Source organism: Hevea brasiliensis, chromosome 9 (genome assembly GCF_030052815.1).
Source record: "Hevea brasiliensis isolate MT/VB/25A 57/8 chromosome 9, ASM3005281v1, whole genome shotgun sequence".
In the NCBI taxonomy this organism is placed as follows: domain Eukaryota; kingdom Viridiplantae; phylum Streptophyta; class Magnoliopsida; order Malpighiales; family Euphorbiaceae; genus Hevea; species Hevea brasiliensis.
The window spans coordinates 91,477,571-91,499,879 of NC_079501.1; the positions used below are offsets into that span (position 1 = coordinate 91,477,571).

General features: G+C 32.2%; 2 protein-coding genes across 2 annotated transcripts; both read left to right on the forward strand.

Moving 5' to 3' along the window:
* Positions 1 to 2,733: 2,733 nt before the first annotated feature.
* Positions 2,734 to 11,524, forward strand: LOC110661335 (agmatine deiminase). Its single transcript, XM_021819927.2, has 10 exons — positions 2,734 to 2,966; positions 3,887 to 4,000; positions 4,097 to 4,186; positions 4,282 to 4,360; positions 4,977 to 5,032; positions 5,139 to 5,217; positions 6,553 to 6,687; positions 7,590 to 7,822; positions 9,669 to 9,827; positions 11,258 to 11,524. Exons 1-10 carry the CDS (start codon positions 2,877 to 2,879, stop codon positions 11,357 to 11,359), a joined length of 1,137 nt encoding a protein of 378 aa, XP_021675619.1. The 5' UTR covers positions 2,734 to 2,876; the 3' UTR covers positions 11,360 to 11,524.
* Positions 11,525 to 14,062: 2,538 nt separating this feature from the next.
* LOC110661336 (uncharacterized) lies at positions 14,063 to 21,203 on the forward strand. The gene is made up of 6 exons (XM_021819928.2): positions 14,063 to 14,488; positions 14,701 to 14,843; positions 15,310 to 15,453; positions 15,760 to 15,945; positions 16,223 to 16,347; positions 20,644 to 21,203. The coding sequence occupies exons 1-6, from the start codon at positions 14,266 to 14,268 to the stop codon at positions 20,867 to 20,869; spliced, it is 1,047 nt and encodes a 348-aa protein (XP_021675620.2). The 5' UTR covers positions 14,063 to 14,265; the 3' UTR covers positions 20,870 to 21,203.
* The last annotated feature ends 1,106 nt before the right edge of the window (positions 21,204 to 22,309 follow it).

Consider the following 22,309-nt stretch of genomic DNA (forward strand, 5'->3'; position numbering starts at 1 on the left):
GGCTATTTTGCCAAAATTGTTTAGGTGATAATTTCTCAAATTTTAGGTCACTTTCAGAATTCAGGTGGATTTCTAGACTCATTTTATCAAGTAAATTTGGACAGGTTATAGTTAAAATTTAAAATCATGGTCCTCATATAAATTGTTTCCTATGTCTCAGGATTACACAGGTTCAAGAATTACTCAATTTGGAGTTTTATAAAATGAGTTATGCTTAATTTAGCGTGTATTATTCATTTGGTCATTTTTCAAGGTTCTAGATTTGCACTTCTAGATTCCAGTCCTAATTCAGGTTTCTTTTAGTAAGTTTCAGGTCAAGTGCTCTTCATAAAAATTATTCCTCTGTGTCATAGCTTTCCAACAAGGTAAATTTTACCTCATTTGGATTATACACAATGAGTTATGTCCAAGTAAACAGGACATATTCAGGTGTATTCTTTACTAATTGCAGAACAGGGTTTGGGCAGTTTTTGGAGCCCACATTTGAACAGGTTACACTTTGAATTTTCATTTTGTTCCTCATGAAAGTTGTTCCTTTTATGTTTTAGCGTTTCAACAAATTAAGAATCACCTAATTTAGAGTTTCCTAGAGTGAGTTAGACTCATTCTAATCCAGACTGTCCAGGGTGCCCTACACCTAGGTTTCAAGTATTGTAACTTAACTTCTAGCAATTATTTCAAGTTTCTACACACAGAATTCGGATAACTTATTTAGTATAGTGTCTTAGCTTTAAATTGCCGTTGGTTTCACATCAATTGGAGTTATATAGCTCAAAATATGAGCTTTTCAACAAATTAAGAATTACTTATTTTAGAGTTTCCTAGAGTGAGTTAGACTCATTCTAATCCGGACTATCCAGGGTGCCCTGCACCTAGGTTTTAGGTATTGTAACTTAACTTCTAGCAATTATTTCAAGTTTCTATACACAGAATTCAGATAACTTATTTAGTATAGTGTCTTAGCTTTAAATTATCGTTAGTTTCACATCAATTGGAGTTATGTACCTCAAGATATGAGCATTAACTCCACTGGACTCAAACTGTCCAAATTCACCCATAATGTCCAACACCCATTTCATTTAGTTTCTTCAACAACTAATTTATGTTTCTCCATCAATGCTTATCAAATAGTCATAATACAACCATAATAGTATTAAAAAGACTCCATACCAAGAAAAAACCCTAATTGTATGGAAAACCCTAACTAACTTAGTAATAACTTTAAAACTTATGAAATTCTTAGCACTAACTTTGATTTCAAGATTTAATCACCTCTAATCAACCTTCAATTCCACCCAAAACTTGATTCTCCTTCTTGATCTCCCCAGCTAAAATTTCTTTCTTCACCAAATCTTTCAAATTTCTTTGACTTCTTGCTTGCTTTTTTCAAATTAGGACTCAATATATTGTTTTCTCTTGATTTGCAACAAAAATTATGGATTTTTGAAGCTTCAAATGAAGCTTTCATGGAGGGATTCAGAAGAATGGTAGACGGCAAGATTGGAAGAAAAGAAGAAGCTGAAGATGTTTTTCCTGCTGTGATTGGTGTTTATTTATTCTAATCCTAAATGGCAAGATTGTAAATATGCGGAAATGACAAACTTATAATTATTTAGAAATCTTTAATCACTGGTTTGACTAATTAGTGTAATTATGTTTAATTATCTTAGTCCTAATTAATTAAGCTAATTTAACTTCTTTAACATAATAAATTTTATTTTTTGTCAATATTTGACTTTTAAATCTAATTGACCAATTTTACTCTTACTGAGTTTCTGCTCATATTTTTCCAGTGGAGTTACTCATCGCTGGGACTTGTGCTCATTTAACTAATTATACTCTACTTCTTTTATTCATTCTTCAACTTTACTTGATATTTATTAATTTAAATTATGACTCCTTACTTAAATTTAAAGGTAGTTCCAGACATATCAATATGTTCAGACAGATGTTAGTCACCTGAACAGTAGAATATATGGACAACCTATGGTGAAGGTGTTACAAAAATAATAAGATTTGATTTACATTATTATTCTTTTCTTTTTTATAATATTGTAATTATCATTATCTAAAATATTAAAATAATATCTATTTAAAGTGGTTAGTCTATTAAATTTGTAAATTTAGTAAATAATTAAATTTACTTTGTTCTTACATTCCAATGTAATTTTTAATGTATTCAATTTATTTTTTAATAATTAATAAATGATTTAAAACAATGCACATATACATTATTCTATACACTAAACTTACTACTATAAGATTAATGTTGTTAGTGGTTAATATTTCACATTAGTTTAGAATAGGATAAAGTGTATCTTATAAACTTTAAAATGAGTTAAATCCGATTTATTTTTTTCAAAATAGTATTAGAGTCTCTCTAGCCCACACGTTTAAGCCTCCTGTAAATATTTCACGTTTTTAAGTATTTAATTGTGGTGTGAGAGGGTGTGTTAGTATTTTATTTTAATTTAGAATAGAGTAATCTCTTGATTTAAATTTTAGGGTGAATTATGTCTGATCTATTCTATTAAAATTAGTCATTTTTTTAAAGAGTTAATTAATTTTTTTAACTACTATTATTATCATCTAAATTATGTTTTATTTAATAGGATTTTGGGGATAATATTTTACATAATGTTTCTTCTTTTCACGTTTATAACATTTATCAGACTTCAAATACTGTGACATACGGAAGGGCTAAGGTCCTCTTATCATAAGTCTATCCAACGTCGCCGCCTTATTTAGGACCTCGGTTACTGTTACGGCCTCATTTATGACATTTATCAGGGGACGTGCATAAATTTTGTTCTCTTTCCCCGTTGGAGTCCGCAAGTCTTGGCTTTCGTCTCTAGCTTGAGAGAGAGTGTCTGAAAATGGGTGACGTGGCAGGGACACCGGTTCGCCATGGATATCGAATGCCTGCAGAGTGGGAGCCCCATTCTCAGACTTGGATGGGTTGGCCTGTAAGTGGACATACATGCCTTCACGCTCATCTCTTGCTTCTTTCTCTTGTTTCCTTGCAGTGTGATCGATCCTTTGCAACGATAATCAAATTTATCTGGTTTTATGCTTGTAGATTCGCCCATGCAGAATCTTTTTTTGCCTTCTCTTTTTGGGATCACAGTGTTATCTTAAGCTTGGATTGTTCTGTGATAGTTCTTCCCAATTCTAAAGCAGTCCACATGTTTGATATTTGTTTTCCTTTCTTTTTGCTCATAGTCACAAAGTTGTCTGTTCCATGACAAGTGTTAGCTAATGGAGCTTTTTTCTGTAGATCACACACTGCTTTAATCTTAACAGCTATATATATACACCCATTTGACAAATGATCTCTATTGTAGCAAAATCTTTTATTTTTTGAAATGAATTCTCATGCTTCGCTTAGTGGGAGGAATCTATTTAGGGTCAAATCAGAATTTGTTATTTTTGCTATTGCTCACAGAGTTATTGTTTTCTTAACTTTTGCAGTGCACTTGATCTCAAAGCTTTAGTTTTTAAATTTTTTCTTTTCCCTGTTAGAAATAAAAACTTTATATTGAGGTCCTCAATCCTTTCTGGGTAGCTTGTATTCGGTACTTTTGGCTCAAATAACTTCACCACAGTAATTGTCATTAGTTTTGCACAATTTATATTTCATAATTTATTTATATCTTTTTGTTGGCTAGAATTAGATCTATCTTTTTTTCATAGGTTTTTGAATTTCTTGCTTCGTAACTTTTCTCAAGTTTGTTATTTTCTCTTTCTGATTGAAAGAGTGGATAGTGTTTTCTAGTTATAACCATTGTTAGTGCCTTTATTGATTATTTTCTATTTTGATCAATTTAAAAAAAAATTCAGATAAGTTGCCAAAATCTGATTGAGTCAAATCTGTTTTGGTTTGCAGGAACGTGCAGATAACTGGAGAAACAATGCAGTACATGCACAACGTATTTTTGCCGAGGTTGCAATAGCAATTTCAAAGTTTGAGTCTGTGACTGTCTGTGCTAGTGCAGCTCAGGTTGGTTGGCATTTTAAGATATGGAAACCTTCTGTCTTGCATACAGGATTAGATTTGTTCTCAATTGATCCTAAGATTAATTCATTACATGCTTAGTGGGAAAATGCACGAAGACTTCTACCAGAACATATTAGAGTTATTGAGATAAGCATGAATGATTCTTGGTTTCGTGATACTGGGCCAACTGTGAGTTTTTTCCCCTATCCAAACCTTATTATAACCTCCCTTTTTTCTTAGGTTTCGCATTTTTTCTGACTTGCATATTTTGGCGCTCCCTATAGTTTGTGGTGAATGCATCAAATTCTGGTCCCCCAGAGCAAAAGGTTGCAGGCATTGATTGGAATTTTAACAGTTGGGGAGGTGAGAATTTTAATTCAAATCTCACATCTATCGCTGCTCTCTAATTACACAATTTTTGCTTCTGTATAGTACTAATTACAAGTTTACAACCAATTCATATTAAAGATAATATAAAATAGTGTTGCAATTTTGATGCTTTATTGTGTAATAGACTATTGCCTGCTGTAATTTGATATCTTGGTTGTTTCATAGAAAAGAATAGGACAGTATGTGAATTTTGAACTTATGCATGGTAATTTAAGTTCTTTTTCTCCTCTCATATTGGTTTACAAAAATGACTGAAGCCCCTTTTTCCAGAAAATGATGATTAACCTCACAGTTGTTTTCAGAAAATGAATCAAGAAGGAAGCGTGAGACTGTGAAACATATTCATATGCAGTGCTTGTAGTCCTTATTATGAGGTGCATGAATACAGAAAAGTGGTGCATCAATGTTGGTATTGGAAAAGTAACTTTGCTTGATGTCTATGTCAATTATGAAGGATTCCTACCCCTAAGTAATCCTAGTTGAATATATCAAGAAACCAACCTGGAGTTATTGACAATGGCTGGGGTTTCAATTTTTAGTTTCTTTACTGGGTGACATCTCTGAAATGATCTAATCTTGAAACTTATAGGGGTTGATGATGGTTGTTACCAAGATTGGAGTCTTGACCTTCTTGTGGCAAGGAAGGTATGCAGTTTAGCAAATAGATTATAATTTGCTAACTTTTATGTAACTTTACTTTTTCAAGCACCTGGCATGGCAGCAATTGATCTTAATTATAATTTGTTGTCAGATTCTTGGAATTGAGAAGCTTCCACGATTTCCTCATTCCATGATTCTTGAAGGTGGAAGCATCCATGTAGATGGAGAAGGTAATAATCTTAATAATCTATGTATTTCTTTTTCTATATATTTCGGTAGATTTCCAATACTTTGCGGTTAGAATTTTGAAAATATTTTTTAATAAGTTGAGCGTTCACAAGAAATTACTATACTTCCAATAAGCTAACAGAACAATGTCCTGCACATGTCTGAGTGCATATTGTTATATTTTTGCATATTGTGTATATGCAAAAATATAAATGAGACGAAGTATTAGAGTCAATGAAAGATATGGAAAGGCGGTCAGAAGTTGATCTCGTGCCCTTATTCCTTTTTGAGAAGCATGGTAGACGAGAATATATGCTATTCTTTTGTCATACTCATTTGTAACACACTATTGGAGTTATGTTAGATTATGGTTGTGGATTTGCTAATGCTAGGACTTGTTGGATGCTTACCTATCTAATTTAATTACAGCTATGATCGGTGTAGTTGATGTTGTATAATCATGATCAATGCAGTTTCTGACATATGGCTACATTTTTAGGTTTTATGTGTTACGGAAAGTCAATATTTATATTTAGTTATATTCCTAATTAGTAAATTCTTAATTAGTAGATTTTATGTATTCCTATTTAGGTAGGATTTATATTCCTAATTGAGTAATTATAGGAGATTTGTATATAAGTATATAATATTTTATTTTATAGAAGTAATAAAAAAATAAAGATGTAGCTCTTTGATTTCTCTCCTCTTTCCTTTCTTTCTTTTTCTTCTTATTCATAATTCTTAACAATTTGGTTAGTCTAGATTTTCAACACCTCTAATATCTTTGATGAAGTGTGTCTCTAGCTCTGAAAAATAAATCATCTTGTAATATCATTAATTCTTTAGGGAAATTTTGTGGCCTAACTGTTTGGTTAATGAGATATAAAACCAGTTTGCTGACTTAAGGTAATAACATTAACCTCTGTAGTTTTCTAGATGGTTTCATCCTCATCATTTGAGTGTACAATAAAATACTCCAATTCTGAAAAAGGATGTCTTTTCTGGTAGCTTATGAATTGCATTTGAAGATTGCTAAAGGTTACCTGAATCGATCCACAATACGAAATGATAATGCTAGAGTAAACTGACTTCAACAGACTCAAAGAATGCCAAAATTTGCCTCTAGAATGGTAGCCTGAGAATCTATTTTTGAATCATAATTTGATGCATATACTTCCCTGTTCCAGCACAAACTACTTTTTATTTTCATTTACAATTTGAAGAAAACCATCAGCAGATTGTCGGTTACTTTTGGTTTCTCTGAATGCATTGGATTTTGCTTGGATATGAATTGGATTTTGCTTGGATTCATTCTGCGTTTCTGATGTTCCTTTCAGGGACATGCCTTACTACTGAGGAGTGCCTCTTGAATAAAAACCGGAATCCAGATTTAACCAAAGAACAAATAGAAAATCAACTTAAGGAATATCTTGGAGTCCAGAAGGTTATTTGGCTGCCTCGTGGATTATATGGTATGAAGTTCTGAAGTAACTGCCAATTTTTGTCTTCTTTCCCATCAAGGCACTATTTCTATTGACACTCTTGTGGTTAGAGTTTTTTTAGTTTGTTATTATTATTCTTAATTTCAATATCTATGATGGAATTCTTATCATATAATATTTTTGCATTTCCATGGATAATTTCACATTAAACAATGAGTGCTTTGCTCTTCTTTTTGGTTGGTTGTAGATTTCTTTCCTTTGTCAAAGGTCAACGTGATAATAATTGTAGCCTCCTGATGCATCAAAGATAATCAAAACAAATAAACCTGCAATATTAGAAAGGCAAAAAAAAACTTGAACTGAAATCAACTGAAGATGTCAGGTGCAGTTTGGGAATGTAAGAACCCTTGATGTCAAACTTTAATTCCCATAACTCAAGAAGAACCAAAATGAAAATCCCTAAAATTGTCCTTTTCTACTAAATGAATATAATCTCCACAAAACATCAGTTCTCAGCAATTAAACTAATAAAATGTTATAAGCATAATAACTCCCTTGGAAACGGACAATTCCATAACCTTATATTTCTATGATTCTATCTTATTCCATACTATAAGCTACCACATTCAAGTCTCTGAAGTTCTGAGCTTATGTTGAACTCTTAAAGCTTCTCCTCTACTGACCCATTTTCCAACTGTTCAACTAATGTAAAATAAATAAGTCCATCCTAAGGTAGGTTACAAAATCTTTTCTCAATATAATCTTATGAAATGAACCTATCTTCCAGAGGCTCTTTATTATTATTATTATGTAGTTTCTTCTGATTATGTTTTCAGAGCTGTTTTCATAGACTACACTTAAACATCAACAAGAGGCCCATTGTCCATCTTTCTAACAGAAAAGCTGAAATTATTTACAATGATCTTTAACAGGTGATGATGACACTAACGGTCATATTGACAATATGTGCTGCTTTGTAAGGCCTGGTACAGTTTTACTGTCATGGACTGATGATGAAAAGGATTTTCAGTTTGAACGATCCATGGAAGCCTTAACTGTTCTCTCCAATGCTACTGATGCTAAAGGAAGGAAATTCCAGATAATTAAACTCCATGTTCCAGGGCCACTATATATGACGGAGGAAGAATCTGCTGGAGTTATTCAAGTAAGAATTTTAACGCACTGGAATTCAACCTTCATACCTCTGCATATACTCTGTACAATTGAAACAAAGCATTAATTCTTGAAAAAAATATAATGGATAAAGGTTTAGTTGAGTTGAGTTGATTATGGAGTACACCTTCAACAGCAAACATCTTAATATGCAGATTATTGAGAACATGATTTGTTTCTCCAACTGGAATTTCTGATGAACGAAGGCTACAAATAAACGATATGCTAGTTCTTACCCATTACAGGAATACATTCAAAAGATACACATCAAACAATTAGCTAGAAATCATATTTGTAAACAAACTGTGAAACATGTTAGCTATTTGAGATTGGAAACTGAAAAGAAATTCCATATTTTACTTCTATGATTTCAAATGTTCCCAACATGTAAAGTGGGCCATCTTTTGAGAATATTCTTTATTTTGTTTTTGGTTTTAAAATTTTCAATTTTAGCCTGATTTGAAAAATTGGTTGCAATTTTGAAAACTTAGTCAACATTGGAAAAAAAAGTTCATTACTTAATAGAATAAAAGATAAAATTTAATAGTTCTGTCCCCTTCACATGCCCCCTTCCGTCTTCCCCACTAAATGTCTCTCATTTAAAGCCTCCCTTCTCTCTCCTTCCACGCCGTCTGCCTTCTTTCTTCACTCTGTCTCTCATTTCCCTGTATGCTTCGGTATAGGTCTTTGCAAATCTCAATTGGAGAAATTTGATAGGCATCCACATGGAGAATACAAGTATGTAGTTGTTATTTGGTGGTAATCACTGGTTGAGTTGAAGTGCTTTATTTTCTTTTTCCCCAAGTATTCATTAGCAAGCCTTAGGAGATCAAGAAAATTGTGAGATGCATGTATGGTGCAATAAGATGGTTGATGAAAGTGATGGACTTGCATGTTCAACCATGGAGCTGCCAGCATTTAGCTGCGAAGAAGAGAAAGGGAGAGGAAACTGTTGGCAAAGGGATATATATATATATATATATATATATATATATTAAAATTTAATTTTTTTATTCTAAATTTATTGTAAGTGATAAGATTGGTTTTTTTTTTTTTTAATAACTAACCAGACAAAATTGTAACCAATTTATCAAATCAGGATGAAAGCGAAAAAAAAAAAAAAAGGATTCAACACAATTGCAAATGTGTGTGACCTGCGAAGATTTGGATAGGTTGGGCATTTGGCCTTTCCTATAACTCAGACTCTGTTTCTATTCATAACAAAATCAAACAAATCTAATATGTATGGTTTGGTGTGTGTAAAGCTGAAATAGAAAGAAGGTTTTAACCACAACTTGATATAGAAGAAATTTCTTGCTCTCAAATGATTCAAAGTCTGTAACTTTATAAAATAAATTATATTTCAAATATTGATTATTATCACATCCTTTGATGTAAAATATGAAAAATCACTAATATTTTTAATAGCTTCCTATTATTTAACAGTGGCTAGCATGAGCTATTTTCTGAAGTTTCTGTTGTTTTTTTTTTCATGTCATTGTAGTCTCTGTAATTCAGCACCTTTTCTTTGTGTGCTTCACTTGTTTCACAATGCTTGTTGGAGTTCCCTTTATGTTTTAATCTGTCACTGTACAATGAATCAAAGTTGAATGCTTGTTGTATCCTTTTTCATTTTGGATTCGTCAATTAGCCATGTTGGAGTAATAATCAACAAAAGAAGTAACCAATTGCAAAATAATTCCGGACTTGAATGTTGTGCATTATCATTTAGCTCTATCATATCTTAAAATATTATTGTGCAACAATTAACAGAGAAATAATATATCATGCTGTCATGGTGTGTATTAATGTTCTGGTATTTATTGATTATATGACAGGATGGTGAGGCTAAACCGAGACCGCCAAACACAAGACTTGCTGCATCTTATGTAAACTTCTATATTGCCAACGGAGGGATCATCACACCTCAATATGGGGACCAGAAGTGGGATGACGAAGCTGTCCGTGTCCTCTCTCAGGCTTTCCCAAATCATGAGGTAAGCAAATACTTCTGTTCAATGTATCTAATTTTACAACCTTCTTGAAATGTGATGATCTAGAGCATGCAGATGGCATGTAAACTATACCATGGTTCACATTAGCTATGAGTTTTAGCTAAGCCAAGTAGTGTTAAAAATACTTAACAGTTGACGTAGAATTCATCTGGAGTTTATGGTGAAACAAAATTTCCACGCACAAGATAACAATTATAAAACATGCTTAGCAGGAAATTTGAGGGAAAATGGCTTCCATCATGTCAAGAATTTGGAGTTTCTGATTTCACTACTTTGTTAGGGCTTCATATCTTTCAGTTGACTTGAAATTGTACAAACACCAAGTGTGATGGTTGGGGTAGTTGAGATGGTTTATTTGTATGATGTAGAATAGGAATAATAAAGGACTAAGAGAAACAAATTCTCAAATTTTTTTTTTAAATTTCAATAAACTACTAAATAATAGAAAACCTAGGACTATTTATAGAGTTTTTTAAACCCTAATCTAATACTAGTTAAGAATTCTTAATAAACTTAAACTAAAATAATAACAAATCTGATACTAGTAAAATTCCTAAACAATAGAAACTTTAAATTTCCTAATTCTGAAATTACTATAATTCCTAACTTCAATCCTTTTCTAATACTGCATCGGTATGCCATATTAAACTGGTTGTGATTCTTTAAAAGTAACATAAGACCATTGTTAATATCCTATATCGGTTTGGAATTGGAATAATGTACTACTCCTTATAAAATCTTGGTTACTCCTTCCTTGAGTTAGCTTTTGGGGGTGAGTTAGACACCGCCTATTTTGTTAAGATAATATAAGAGCTTCCTCAATCGATGTTAGGCATCAGAAAAGTGTTTCATACTCCAAGTGTTCGGTTTTGGACGTGAGACGAGTGTGTTAATATCCCACATCATTTTGGGATAAATGTGCCCCTTACAAAGCCTTGGGTACTCTTCTCTTCCTTTAGCAAGCTTTTGAAGGTGAGTTAGACCCAATCCATTTTCTTAAAAACCATAATATCTCTCTGCATCCAGAGACAACTGGACTTCCTTGACTTCTACATACACAACGAGAAATGAATCCTTACAAGCATGGTTATAAATTATTGCGTTAATATTTGCATTGTGCATCCTGTTTCTACTTTCCAATGGTTTTGCTACTTCTGTTTAGGGTACTTAAACAATGTAAGTGGAGTTGCTCTGCCATAAAATGAAGAACAACTCCTTCTATAGAAGAATTCTCTCACTTCATCTACCTGTGAAATGTGCATTTGAACTACCTTGCTGTTGACATTGCACTTCATAGCATATTATGAAGTGCTAGCCTTCTACAGGAATTTATCCAGGATATTGGTTATCAATGATATGCCTTTTTTGCCCCACCATTTGACAAAGCTAATACTGATATTTGGCTGACTCAGGTGGTGAGAATTGAAGGTGCAAGGGAGATCGTTTTGGGTGGTGGCAATGTTCATTGCATCACTCAACAACAACCAGCAGCTCCATCTAGTAGCTTGGTCTAGCGCTGTGAAATGCATCTAAAGGCTAATGGCCTGCAATTTGTACCCTAGCATTTCCATTTTGCTAGAGCTATATTAATAATGATGATAATTCAACTAAGGTTAATGGACTGAAATTTGTGCAAACTTTAGATTTTATCTATTTTATTTTATTTTATTTTATTTTTATTTATGAATTTTATTAGTAACTTTTATTTGGTAGCAATTGTATGGATACCTTATTATTTAAGCTTTTATGATGAAAATTAATAAATTAAATATATATTTTTTAGCGGGGAATTGGAAAAATGAGGACTAACTTAGGGGAGAGCAGTTTTCGGTTTAAACTGAAAAATTAAATCGAACCGATTCAATTTGGTGTAATAAGTTTGGTTTTAAAATTCAATCGGTTCAGTTCGGTTTATAATTTTGATAATTTTGGTTAATCAGTTCGGTTCGGTTATTTTCATAAAAAATAAAAAAATCGAACCGAAATTATTAATATATATAGGAAATCAAAGAAAATCGAATCGAATCGAAATCAAAGAAAATCGAATCGAACCTTAAGATTTTTGAGTTTTGATTTCTAATTTTTTTTTTTTTATGTTTTATTATTTAGATTTAATGTTAAAAATATGAAATTTTATAAATTTCGGTTTGATTGGTTTAAAACTGAACCGAATTGATATTCATCGGTTCGATTCGATTCAGTTTTCTCTTATTAATCGATTTGGTTCGGTTTTTAAAATTTTTGATTTTTGATTTTCGGTTTTATTGGTTCGGTTCGGTTCGAAACTAAACCGACCGTTTACACACTCCTACTCAAACCTGTCTTTACTATGTAAGTGATATAATTTTAGCTACTAAATCAAACTATATTAGGCATGTATTAAATATGCTACATGTTATTAAAAGTTATTTTTATATTAAATTTGATATAATCTGAAAAAATATATTTTAAAAGAAAAACATGATTCAACCTGAATATTAAACATGTTCTAAATATTTATCAAATGGTTTCCTTTTCTTTAGTCCCTTCTGGGGTATTTGAAAATTTGATAAATTTGGTCTCTTAAAGCAAAAATTCCTTTATACATTTTATTTAATATAAAATAATATACTTTTGCTATCAAAACAATAAATTTGTTTACAAAAATTCTCAAATATTAAGAATTATTAAAGTTAGTGTAATTACTTACCAATTTTAATCTATTTATTTATTTTTATTTTATTTTATATTAGATTTTATCAATTTATTTAATAATAATTATTTACAAAATAAGTTTTATTTTATAAGAAATGAAATTATGATAAGATTAGATTATTAGAAAATAATAATTTTAATTTAGCAAAGATAATTGGCAAATATATATTCTAATTTCCCTATATTCTGAAGTGGTAATAGAAATACCTCTTTAAAATTGTAATTCAAATATAATTTTCAAGAAGAATAACTAAATGTTGTTAAAAAATTTATTTAATTATTTTAAATTTTATATGATTAAAATTTATTACATTTAATTTAAAATGAATTTTTAATAATTGTAATTAATATATTTCAAAATTATTTTTTAATAGCGTTTTCAATAACAGCTATTATGTTAGTATTAACATCAATGCAAATTGATTTGAGATGGCTAATGGCAAAAGAAAATTAAAAATATATATTTTTTTTAATCTCAGCTCAGTAATACGGAGTCGTATCAGACTCTAAGCAAAATAAAAAAAAAATCACAAAATTTAAAAAAAGGTAAGAATTATTATTTTACACTAACTATTTAATTTTATTATTTTAAAAATACATTAATTAATTTTTATATTTATGTTCTATTTATTCTTTAATTAATTTCAATTTTTTTAGTTATTATATTTGAAAGAGGGAAAATTTATTTTTATATTTGGTTTCGGTAAAGATAAAATAAAGTAAGATTTTATAAAATAAAATTTTTTATTTTAATAATTTTTTAATTTTTATAATTTGTGAGAGAAAATAAAAATTTTTAGAAATTTTTAAAAACCTTCAAAAAAATTATACTTTACAAAAAAAAATCTTCTATTTTCCTAAAGGTAGAATGTTCAATTTAACATCTATACTATACTTATTTGAAAGTTTAATTAAATTTATTTTAAATTTTTTATTTAAATTAATTTAAAAATTTTAATATGAACTTAATTTAACCTAAAAATTAAAATATATAGGTTAAATTTTTTAATTTAAATAAAAAATTTAATTTTTTAATTGTGAAATTAACTTTTTTAATTTCTTAATTTAATTTTAAAAATTAAGAAATTTATTTTTTTTATTTCTTGATTTTTAAAATTAAATTAAATTAAATTTAAATTAAAATTTTTAAACTTAATTAAATAAAAAATTAAAAATAAATTAAATTAAATTTCTCCCATAAGTAATTGTGCTTTTAAGTCCTCTCCCCAATATAAGTTAAAAGTTTTTAAACCTAAAAATCTCCTATTACTTAAGAAAAAAAAAATCTCCTTCCCACTTGTACAAATTAACGTCAACTAAAAATTTATAGAAATTATATAATTATATTTTTTAAATTATAAAAATTAAATAAATTTTAAACTAATCCTTAAAATAACAAGAGATTAAATAGTAAATTAAAAAAAAATTGTAATGATTAAATTGAAAAAAAAAATATTATTTTTAAAATAGAAAAATTAACTAAATTTTTTACAATAAATTCACTAAATAATAATTAAAAAAAAAAATCAGTGGCAGACCATAACTGAATCTGACAAGAAGAACTTAATTTCAAGAGAGAGAGAGAGAGAGAGAGAGAGAGGGGTAAAAGATCCACTCCTCTCTGCACTCCGCATTTCCTCTCAGAGAAATGCGAGCCTGAAGAAGATCTATCCATCTGTCTCACACTTCAGAGAGAGAAAGAGGCCATTTTTAGGCGCAGACTGGGATGGGCTGTTCTTTTTCTGGGCTGAATGCGCTGTACGACGCCGTTAACGGCGGAGCTGACGTTTGGATCAATGATAACAGGTTCAGGATCGTCAGGCAGCTAGGTGAAGGTGGTTTCGCATACGTATACTTGGTCAAGGAGGTCATCACCGACTCTTCTGCTTCCAAATCCGGTGGCGGTGGTGGCCTTGCCAAGAAAGTCAAGGAAACTTCACATCTCTCTGGTACTTTTGCCTTGTTTTCCAATTTATCAAATGCCACTTGGTAATTGATCACTGATCCATGAACATGGCGGCAAATTCTGGCAATTTGTTATGGATTTTAGGTGTTTATGAATATTCGACAGTTTTGAATCTCTGATCTAATTGATCCCTTTGATTTAACATTTGATTGTTTTGTAATTGGTGGTGCTGTTATGACTGGAATGATTATGCAGATGATGGAACTTATGCAATGAAGAAAGTTCTTATTCAGAACAATGAACAATTGGAGTTGGTTCGGGAAGAGATTCGCGTCTCATCACTGTTCAGCCACCCCAATCTGCTTCCTCTTCTTGATCATGCTATTATTGCAGTGAAGGTATTCACTTCCACATGTTCTTCATGTTTACTTAGAAGTTATTTGCTCTGTTGTTTTTTCATTTTCGTTATTAAATATATACTGTATAAATTTGGTTGAAGATGTTCAGTGCATAACTCGTTGTTGTCCACTTCGAATTATATCAGAGGATGATATTAGCATTTGCATATGATGCACCTATCTCTCTCAAGAGAACTTGAAAATTTCAAGTTTAATCATATATGGATTCAAATTATAGACCATTATGATCATTGTTGATCTGCTAGAAAATCAAATTTCTTGATGGCTGATACAGGAACACTTTGGATTAAAAGATAAAGTTTTTGGTTGCAAGTAGTAGTACAAATATGGAGAGCATCCAGAAGTTCCAATAGTGATCTTGTCCCACCATTATTTCACTGATGAAGACTTTGTCCTCTTCAATTTCACAGAATTGATTTTATGCCAGGATATGTTTATTTGCTAGGCTAATGAAGAGGGCTCTTGGAACCATGAGGCTTATTTATTATTTCCAGTTCAGTTGGATGGAACCTTACTGGACAATTCCAAAGCTATGAAAGCTAAAAAGGAGTTCTTTTCTACTTCAGACGTTCTTCAAATATTTCGGCAGGTAAAAAGGAATAAACTACTGCTTCATGTCTGATGTTTTCTCTAACGTTTTCACTATCTAGTGTCAGATATCTTATCAATAATCATTATATAGCTAATTATTTGAAAATCACAATCTTCATTTTTCTACTCAAGTTGGATATGATCTTTCACAGTTCACTTTATTGTGGAATTGTGCGGAATGTATATGGATGTTCTTCCTTTCCTTTTCTTTTGCATCATTGGCATCTCTAGTGGCATTAATGTTATAATTTTAGTATGTTTTAACCATCATCACTAACTAAAATCTGTTCTGCTGCTCCTCCAGCTTTGTAGTGGACTGAAACATATGCACAGTCTTGATCCTCCTTATGCACACAATGATGTCAAACCTGGTAATGTACTTCTAACACGTAGGAATGGGCAACCACCTCTTGCTATGTTGATGGATTTTGGTAGTGCTCGACTTGCAAGGAGGCAAATCAGATCCCGTTCAGAGGCACTACAGTTGCAGGTGCTCATTTTTGTTCTCCTTTACTTTTCATATTTTTCTACATGCATTTCCCAATACATGCCTCTCAATACATGCATTCCCCATAATCTTTAAAGTTTTATGGATTTAGAATGTTTTTCTTTGTTCTCAATATCAATTATGATTAAACTTTTAAAGGTTATTTTAGTCCAGGTACTTAATATGGCAACCCTAGCTCTACTTTTTCAATAAAGTTTGGTTATTATGACAATATAATCAAACTGTGATTATGACTGAATTTTGGCTGCTTATTGTGTAGGAATGGGCATCTGAACATTGTTCAGCACCCTTTAGAGCTCCTGAATTGTGGGATTGCCCAAGCCATGCAGACATTGATGAGAGAACTGATGTTTGGTCATTAGGATGCACACTATATGCAATAATGTGAGAATCAATCTTTTCTTTCCATTTATATTTTCATTTGATTTTTTCAATCTATTGGGAAGATATGGGTGATCTAATGCAAAGCATATTGAATGAAGAGAATGTTTTCATCGGTGGAAATTTGAATGGACATGTAGGAAGTGATAGGCAAGGTTATGAGAATGTTCATGAGGGTTTTGGTTTTGGTAGTCGAAATGAGGAGGGAAAAAACATCATAGATTTTGCTATAGCGTACAACCCAATACTAACAAATAGTTTATAAAAAAGGAGTCACATTTAGTGACTTTCAAAAGTGGACAACATAGAAGTCAAATTGATTTTCTCTTAACCAGGAAGACAAATAGAGCTCTATGCAAGGATTGCAAGGTCATTGCAGGAGAGGCTTTAACAAGTCAACATCGGTTAGTGGTCTTGGATGAGTTCAGGAACAATTCAAGTAAGACTAGAAGAAATATTATAACTCGAACAAAGTGATGGGAGTTCAAAGGAGTAAAGCAAGTGAAGTTCAAAAATGAGTTTCTCGAGTTCGAAGCATGGAAGCTGGATGTGGAGGCCAATGGTATGTGAATACAGATGGCATCAAAGATTAGAGAAATAACTAGAAAAGTACTTGGAGAGTCTAGAGGACATGGACCACCCTTAAAAGATAGATGGTGGTGAAATAAGGAAGTACAAAAGGCAGTGAAGAGAAAGAGAGAATGATATAAGAAATTACTTAAGTATGATGATAATAAGGCCTATGAACAGTACAATATCAAGAGCGCAGGCCTTTGAAAAGTTACATAAGAAATTTGGAACTAAAGAAGGGGAGAAAAATATTTATAAATTAGCAAGGAGGAGAGGAAAGAAATTTCAAGATCTCAATCAAATTAGGTGCATTAAGGATAAAGAAGGAAAAATATTGGTAAAAGATGAGGACATTAAAAAAAGATGGAGAAATTATTTTGATGATCTCTTTAATAATAGTCAAAGTGGTAATAGCATGAATATAGACTACAGATCAATAGAAAAAAAATGTGAATTATACTAGAAGGATTAGATTTTCAAAAGTAAAGGAAGCACTTAAGAAAATGAAAGTGGAAAAAGCCTATGGACCCAATGGAATACCAATTGAAGTGTGGAAGTGTTTGGGAGATATGGGAGTGACATGATTAACTAAATTGTTTAATAAGATTCTAAGCTCAAAGAAAATGCCTGATAAATGTAGGAGTATTTTAGTATCTATTTTTAAAAATAAGGGAGACATACAGAGTTGTTCAAACTATAGGGGAATTAAACTCATGAGCCATACTATGAAGTTGTGGGAGAGAGTTGTGGAACATCGACTACGTCATGACATTTCTATCTTTCCCAATCAATTTGGCTTCATGCCCAGTCATTTAACTATGGAAGTGATCTTTCTCATTAGAAACTTGATGGAGAAACATAGAGATGTGAAAAAAGATCTATATATGGTTTTTATCGATTTGGAGAAGGCTTATGATAGTGTTCCAAGAGGTGTCTTATGGAGAGTATTAGAACAAAAAAGAGTATCTATTAGGTACTTACAAGTGTTGAAAGATATGTATGAAAGAACAACTATTATTGTGCGCAAAGTGGGAGGGGACACGAGATTTTCCTAATTTAGTTGGATTACACCAAGGTTCAGCTGTAAGCCATAAACCTTTTTACATAGTTTTAGATGAATTGATAAAACATATATAAGAGAGTATCCATTGGTGCATGATGTTTGCGGATGATATAGTTCTGATAGATGAGACGCGAGAAGAAGTCATTAGAAAACTAGAGCTTTTGAGAAGTACCCTAGAGTCAAATGGCTTTAAGTTAAGTAGAACGAAGACAGAATGCATGCATTGCAAGTTCAGTGAAGGCCGAACTGGTGATAGGGAAGGAGTTAGTTCGGATGGAGTGGTATTGCCCCAAAGTAATTACTTTAAATATTTTGGCTCAATCCTTCAAGTATATGGGGGATGTGAGGAGGATGTTAATCATAGGATTAAAGTCGGATGGTTGAAGTGGAGATGTGCCATAGGAGTTTTATGTGATCATAAGATTCCCAATAAGTTGAAAGGAAAATTTTACTGTACAGTTATACGACCGGTCATGTTATATGGTAGTGAGTGTTGGGTAATGAAGGAGTCGTATGTGTCTAAGATAAGAGTTGCGGAGATGATAATATTAAGGTGGATGAGTGACCATATTAGATTAGATAAATATGTAATGAGAGTATTAGAGAAAAGGTTGGAGTGGTGCCAATTGAGGATAAGTTGAGAGAAGGGAGATTGAGGTGGTTTAGTCATATAAAGCGTAGACATACGGAGGCTTCAGTTAGACAAGTAGAACACATTGGATTAGAGGATAGAAAGAAAAGAAGGGGTAGACTTAAATTGACTTGGAGGAGAGTAGTATAACATGACCTAGAAGCATTACACATTTCTGAGGATTTAACAAAAAATCTTTTAGAGTGGAGAAAGAAAATCCATATAGCCGATCCCAATAAATTTTTGGAACAAAGGCTTAGTTAAGTTGAGTTGAGTTGAGTTTTTCAGCTCGTTGGTTCTGTATTATTGATAGGGGTGTAAAGTTACGGGACTGGGCCGAGTTATAGCGTGTTCAAGCTAGTTGTACCAGAAATCACTACATAAACAGTGATTCATGATCTGAATCACATGATTTGGATCATGAATAATGGCAATTTTGGAACATTGAAATCAATTTTACAACATGCAAGTGATCATGGGTAGAGTAGCAAAATATCTCGATTATACTAACTGCATATTGCTGTTATACTGCTACGAATTATGAGATTTGGATAATTTTAGATGGCATTGAGATGGACCTAGGATGAATAAGGGTGAAATGGATGATGAAGAAAATTTATCTCTAACTGAGCAGAGTTGAAAATAATATATAGCTGTCCCCTAACTAGATTTGACTATGGCTTATTTGGGTTGAGCTTGATTGATATTAATGTTAACTTAGCATTGGAAATTGAAACTAATTTATTTTAGGATATTATCTTTGCAGTAGTTCTTGTGTATTGTAGTCTTGAAGCTTTAGCTTGCAGCTTGACTTACTCTAATTGAAGCCACTTACATATATAACCTTCAAGTTTGACTGAATCTAATTTTATGGGCTTCTGAATCTGAACTTAGCTTGAATTTGAAGCGAGCCCAAACTTAAGCATTGAAGCTTGGGTCAGCAAATAAATATCAAGCTTGAACTCAGATTAGTTGAACAATGAACTGAATATTTTAATACATTTTTTTTCATATATTTCACTTTCAATCTTTAAAACAATGTAAAAAGTTAAATCCCATTAAATTTTGACAGGCCCAGCATCTGGTATCTGTAGGTTCTCTTGAAAGGCCAACAGCCCAGCCCCAATTCTCATAGAGTAGGTGGTGCTGCCAACTGATATTTGGTCATGATGGTGTGCTTATTTTCAAATTTGATGTCTTTCATTTGCATGATTCTCTTTAGGGAAGTGACCAATTATCATGAAAATGTTGCATCATGCTAAAACTTGGAAAGTGGAATCAGTTTTTAAGCTAATTTATGGCTGGAATACTGGCTTTCACAGCCTAAAGTTGGTCATTATTAAACTTCTCTAAAATTTTGAATTAGAAAGTAACAAACATAAATGGGATATAAATAAGTTCTAATTAAGCTTGTTTACTAACATAATTGTGCTGAGCTCACCTTTGCTAGTAGTCAACTCACTTGTTAAGTGAGCCTAAAATTTTTTGAACCTAATAAAAAGCATAATGAGCTTGGTGACCAAATTTGCTGGTCTTCTTACTGCCATACTGTTCACGGTGTTGAGCTCTACCCACTATCTTTCTTCATCATTGGGATTGAATGTCAGACTTTCTTTTTTCTTTCCCCCTGTCGAATAAAAAAAATATAAAGGAAAAGAGTTGCTTTCAGATATCATTTATAAATTCATCTTAGTCAATATTCTTCCTCACCTTTTTCTGCACTTTCCTTTCTCGATTTTCTTGATTATCAAATATAAAGCTGTACTTTTATGTGTATTTGAGTGTTTATGCATGAAGCCTTTGTCACCAGAACATCTGATCGAATCAGATCCATCTGCGGTAGCCTTTTTTTTAGAGCATATGCATGTGTGCTTAAATGCTATGCATAAACATAATAGAGCGATTTAATTTTCTCGTGTTACCAGGATTTCCCTTTTATTATAGTTAGTAATTTTGGAAATTGGAGTCTCACAAAAATGAAGCTAGTTGATTTCTCAAGTTTGCTGTTATATTTTACCTATTACTTACTCAACAGGTATGGGGTATCCCCATTTGAGTATGTACTTGGAGAGTCTGGAGGAAGCTTACAATTGGCTGTAGTAAATGCACAAATAAAGTGGCCAGCTGGGCCTAAACCTCCATATCCAGAAGCTCTACATCAGTTTGTGACGTGGATGCTTCAGCCGCAGTCTGCAGTTCGTCCATGCATTGATGATATTATAATTCATGTTGACAAGCTAATCTCAAAGTTTTCTCATTGATGTGGAATGGGACAAAAAGGTACTGCATTGACAATGCAGTAACTGGCCATGGCACTTCCAGCACCTAGTTTGTTCATCAGTGGATTTGGATGTTCAAAATACTTGAAAATGGCAGTGAAAGCAAATGGAAGTTCCTTGTTAAAAAGAGTTACATTTACAGATAATTGCCCCTTTTCTGTTTACATAGTTTTGGATGTTATAGCATTGTTGTCACAGCTATTTAATTTTTTGTTCTGTAATTTATTAAAACATCATGACGTGGCACCCCAATATTCAATTTCTTAATTGGATTATAATAATTGGTGATACTTGCCAATTTATTATTTTTGGGAAAGTGATTTTTTCTTAGTTCTTTTTTTTTTTTGGGCCAAAGTCTGAATTCATTAAGCCTAAGAAGGCATAGAGAACAATACAGAGTTTGTTTGGGTCAAAGGATTACAATGGAAGGAGGCATCCATAAGACATTTTCTAGCAATATTATGAGCTGCCTTGTTTTGAATCCTATTGACATATTTGAAGGTGACAGAATTTATCTCATTAAATAGAAGGGAGATATCCTTCACACTGCTAGCAATTTGAATAAACGTAGAGCTGCCCTGAATAGATTGAACCGCGGATAAGGAGTTACCTTCAATTTGGATCGAGTTAAACTTCCTTGCTTTAGCTAGAAGCAAGGCCTCTCGGCAAGCCAAGGCTTCGAGTATCAATGGGTCCATGACTCCATTAAACCTACGGGAGCTCCAACCCCATGGCATTTGATTTGATTCTCATCTCTAGCAATAACTCCCACTGCTCCACATTGGGAAGCACAGTCCAGAGCCCCGTCAAAGTTAATCTTTTCATTGAACCTGGCGAAGGTGGAGCCCAAACTGAAGAATTCTGATGGAGCTCCATTTGTGGTTATGAGGTTATTGAAACTAAATTTACAAATTCATGAAAATGATGAAGAGCTAAATGAATAATTTCCTCAGGAGTGGATCTAGCATCTCTAAAACAAAGATGGTTCCTCGCTTTCCAAATATGCCACAAAATGAACACCATCAAAATTATATAGTTTGAGCTTGATCATGTTATGTTGATACACAGAAAAAGGAATTAGAGACCAACAATCACAATCATAATTGTATTATTCACTGTATATCCTCAAAACAACACAACGGTATATATTGACTATACAAGTAACAGAATATAATTCACTAACTACTCATGCTAACTAATCTTTAACCTTCTCTAATCTTTGCTGAACACGTCATCTTTTTGCGCAATCCACTCCAATAGTTCAAATAGCCATAATAGCTCCAACAGCCATGCAACTCAGCAACAACTTTCGCCTATTCCACAATTTGAGCTCAACGCACCGTTTTACCTTTTTCTCATAACAATTCTCCCTATCTAAGATTCCTTGTCCTCAAGGAAGAATGAGGGAAAACGGGCACGCAT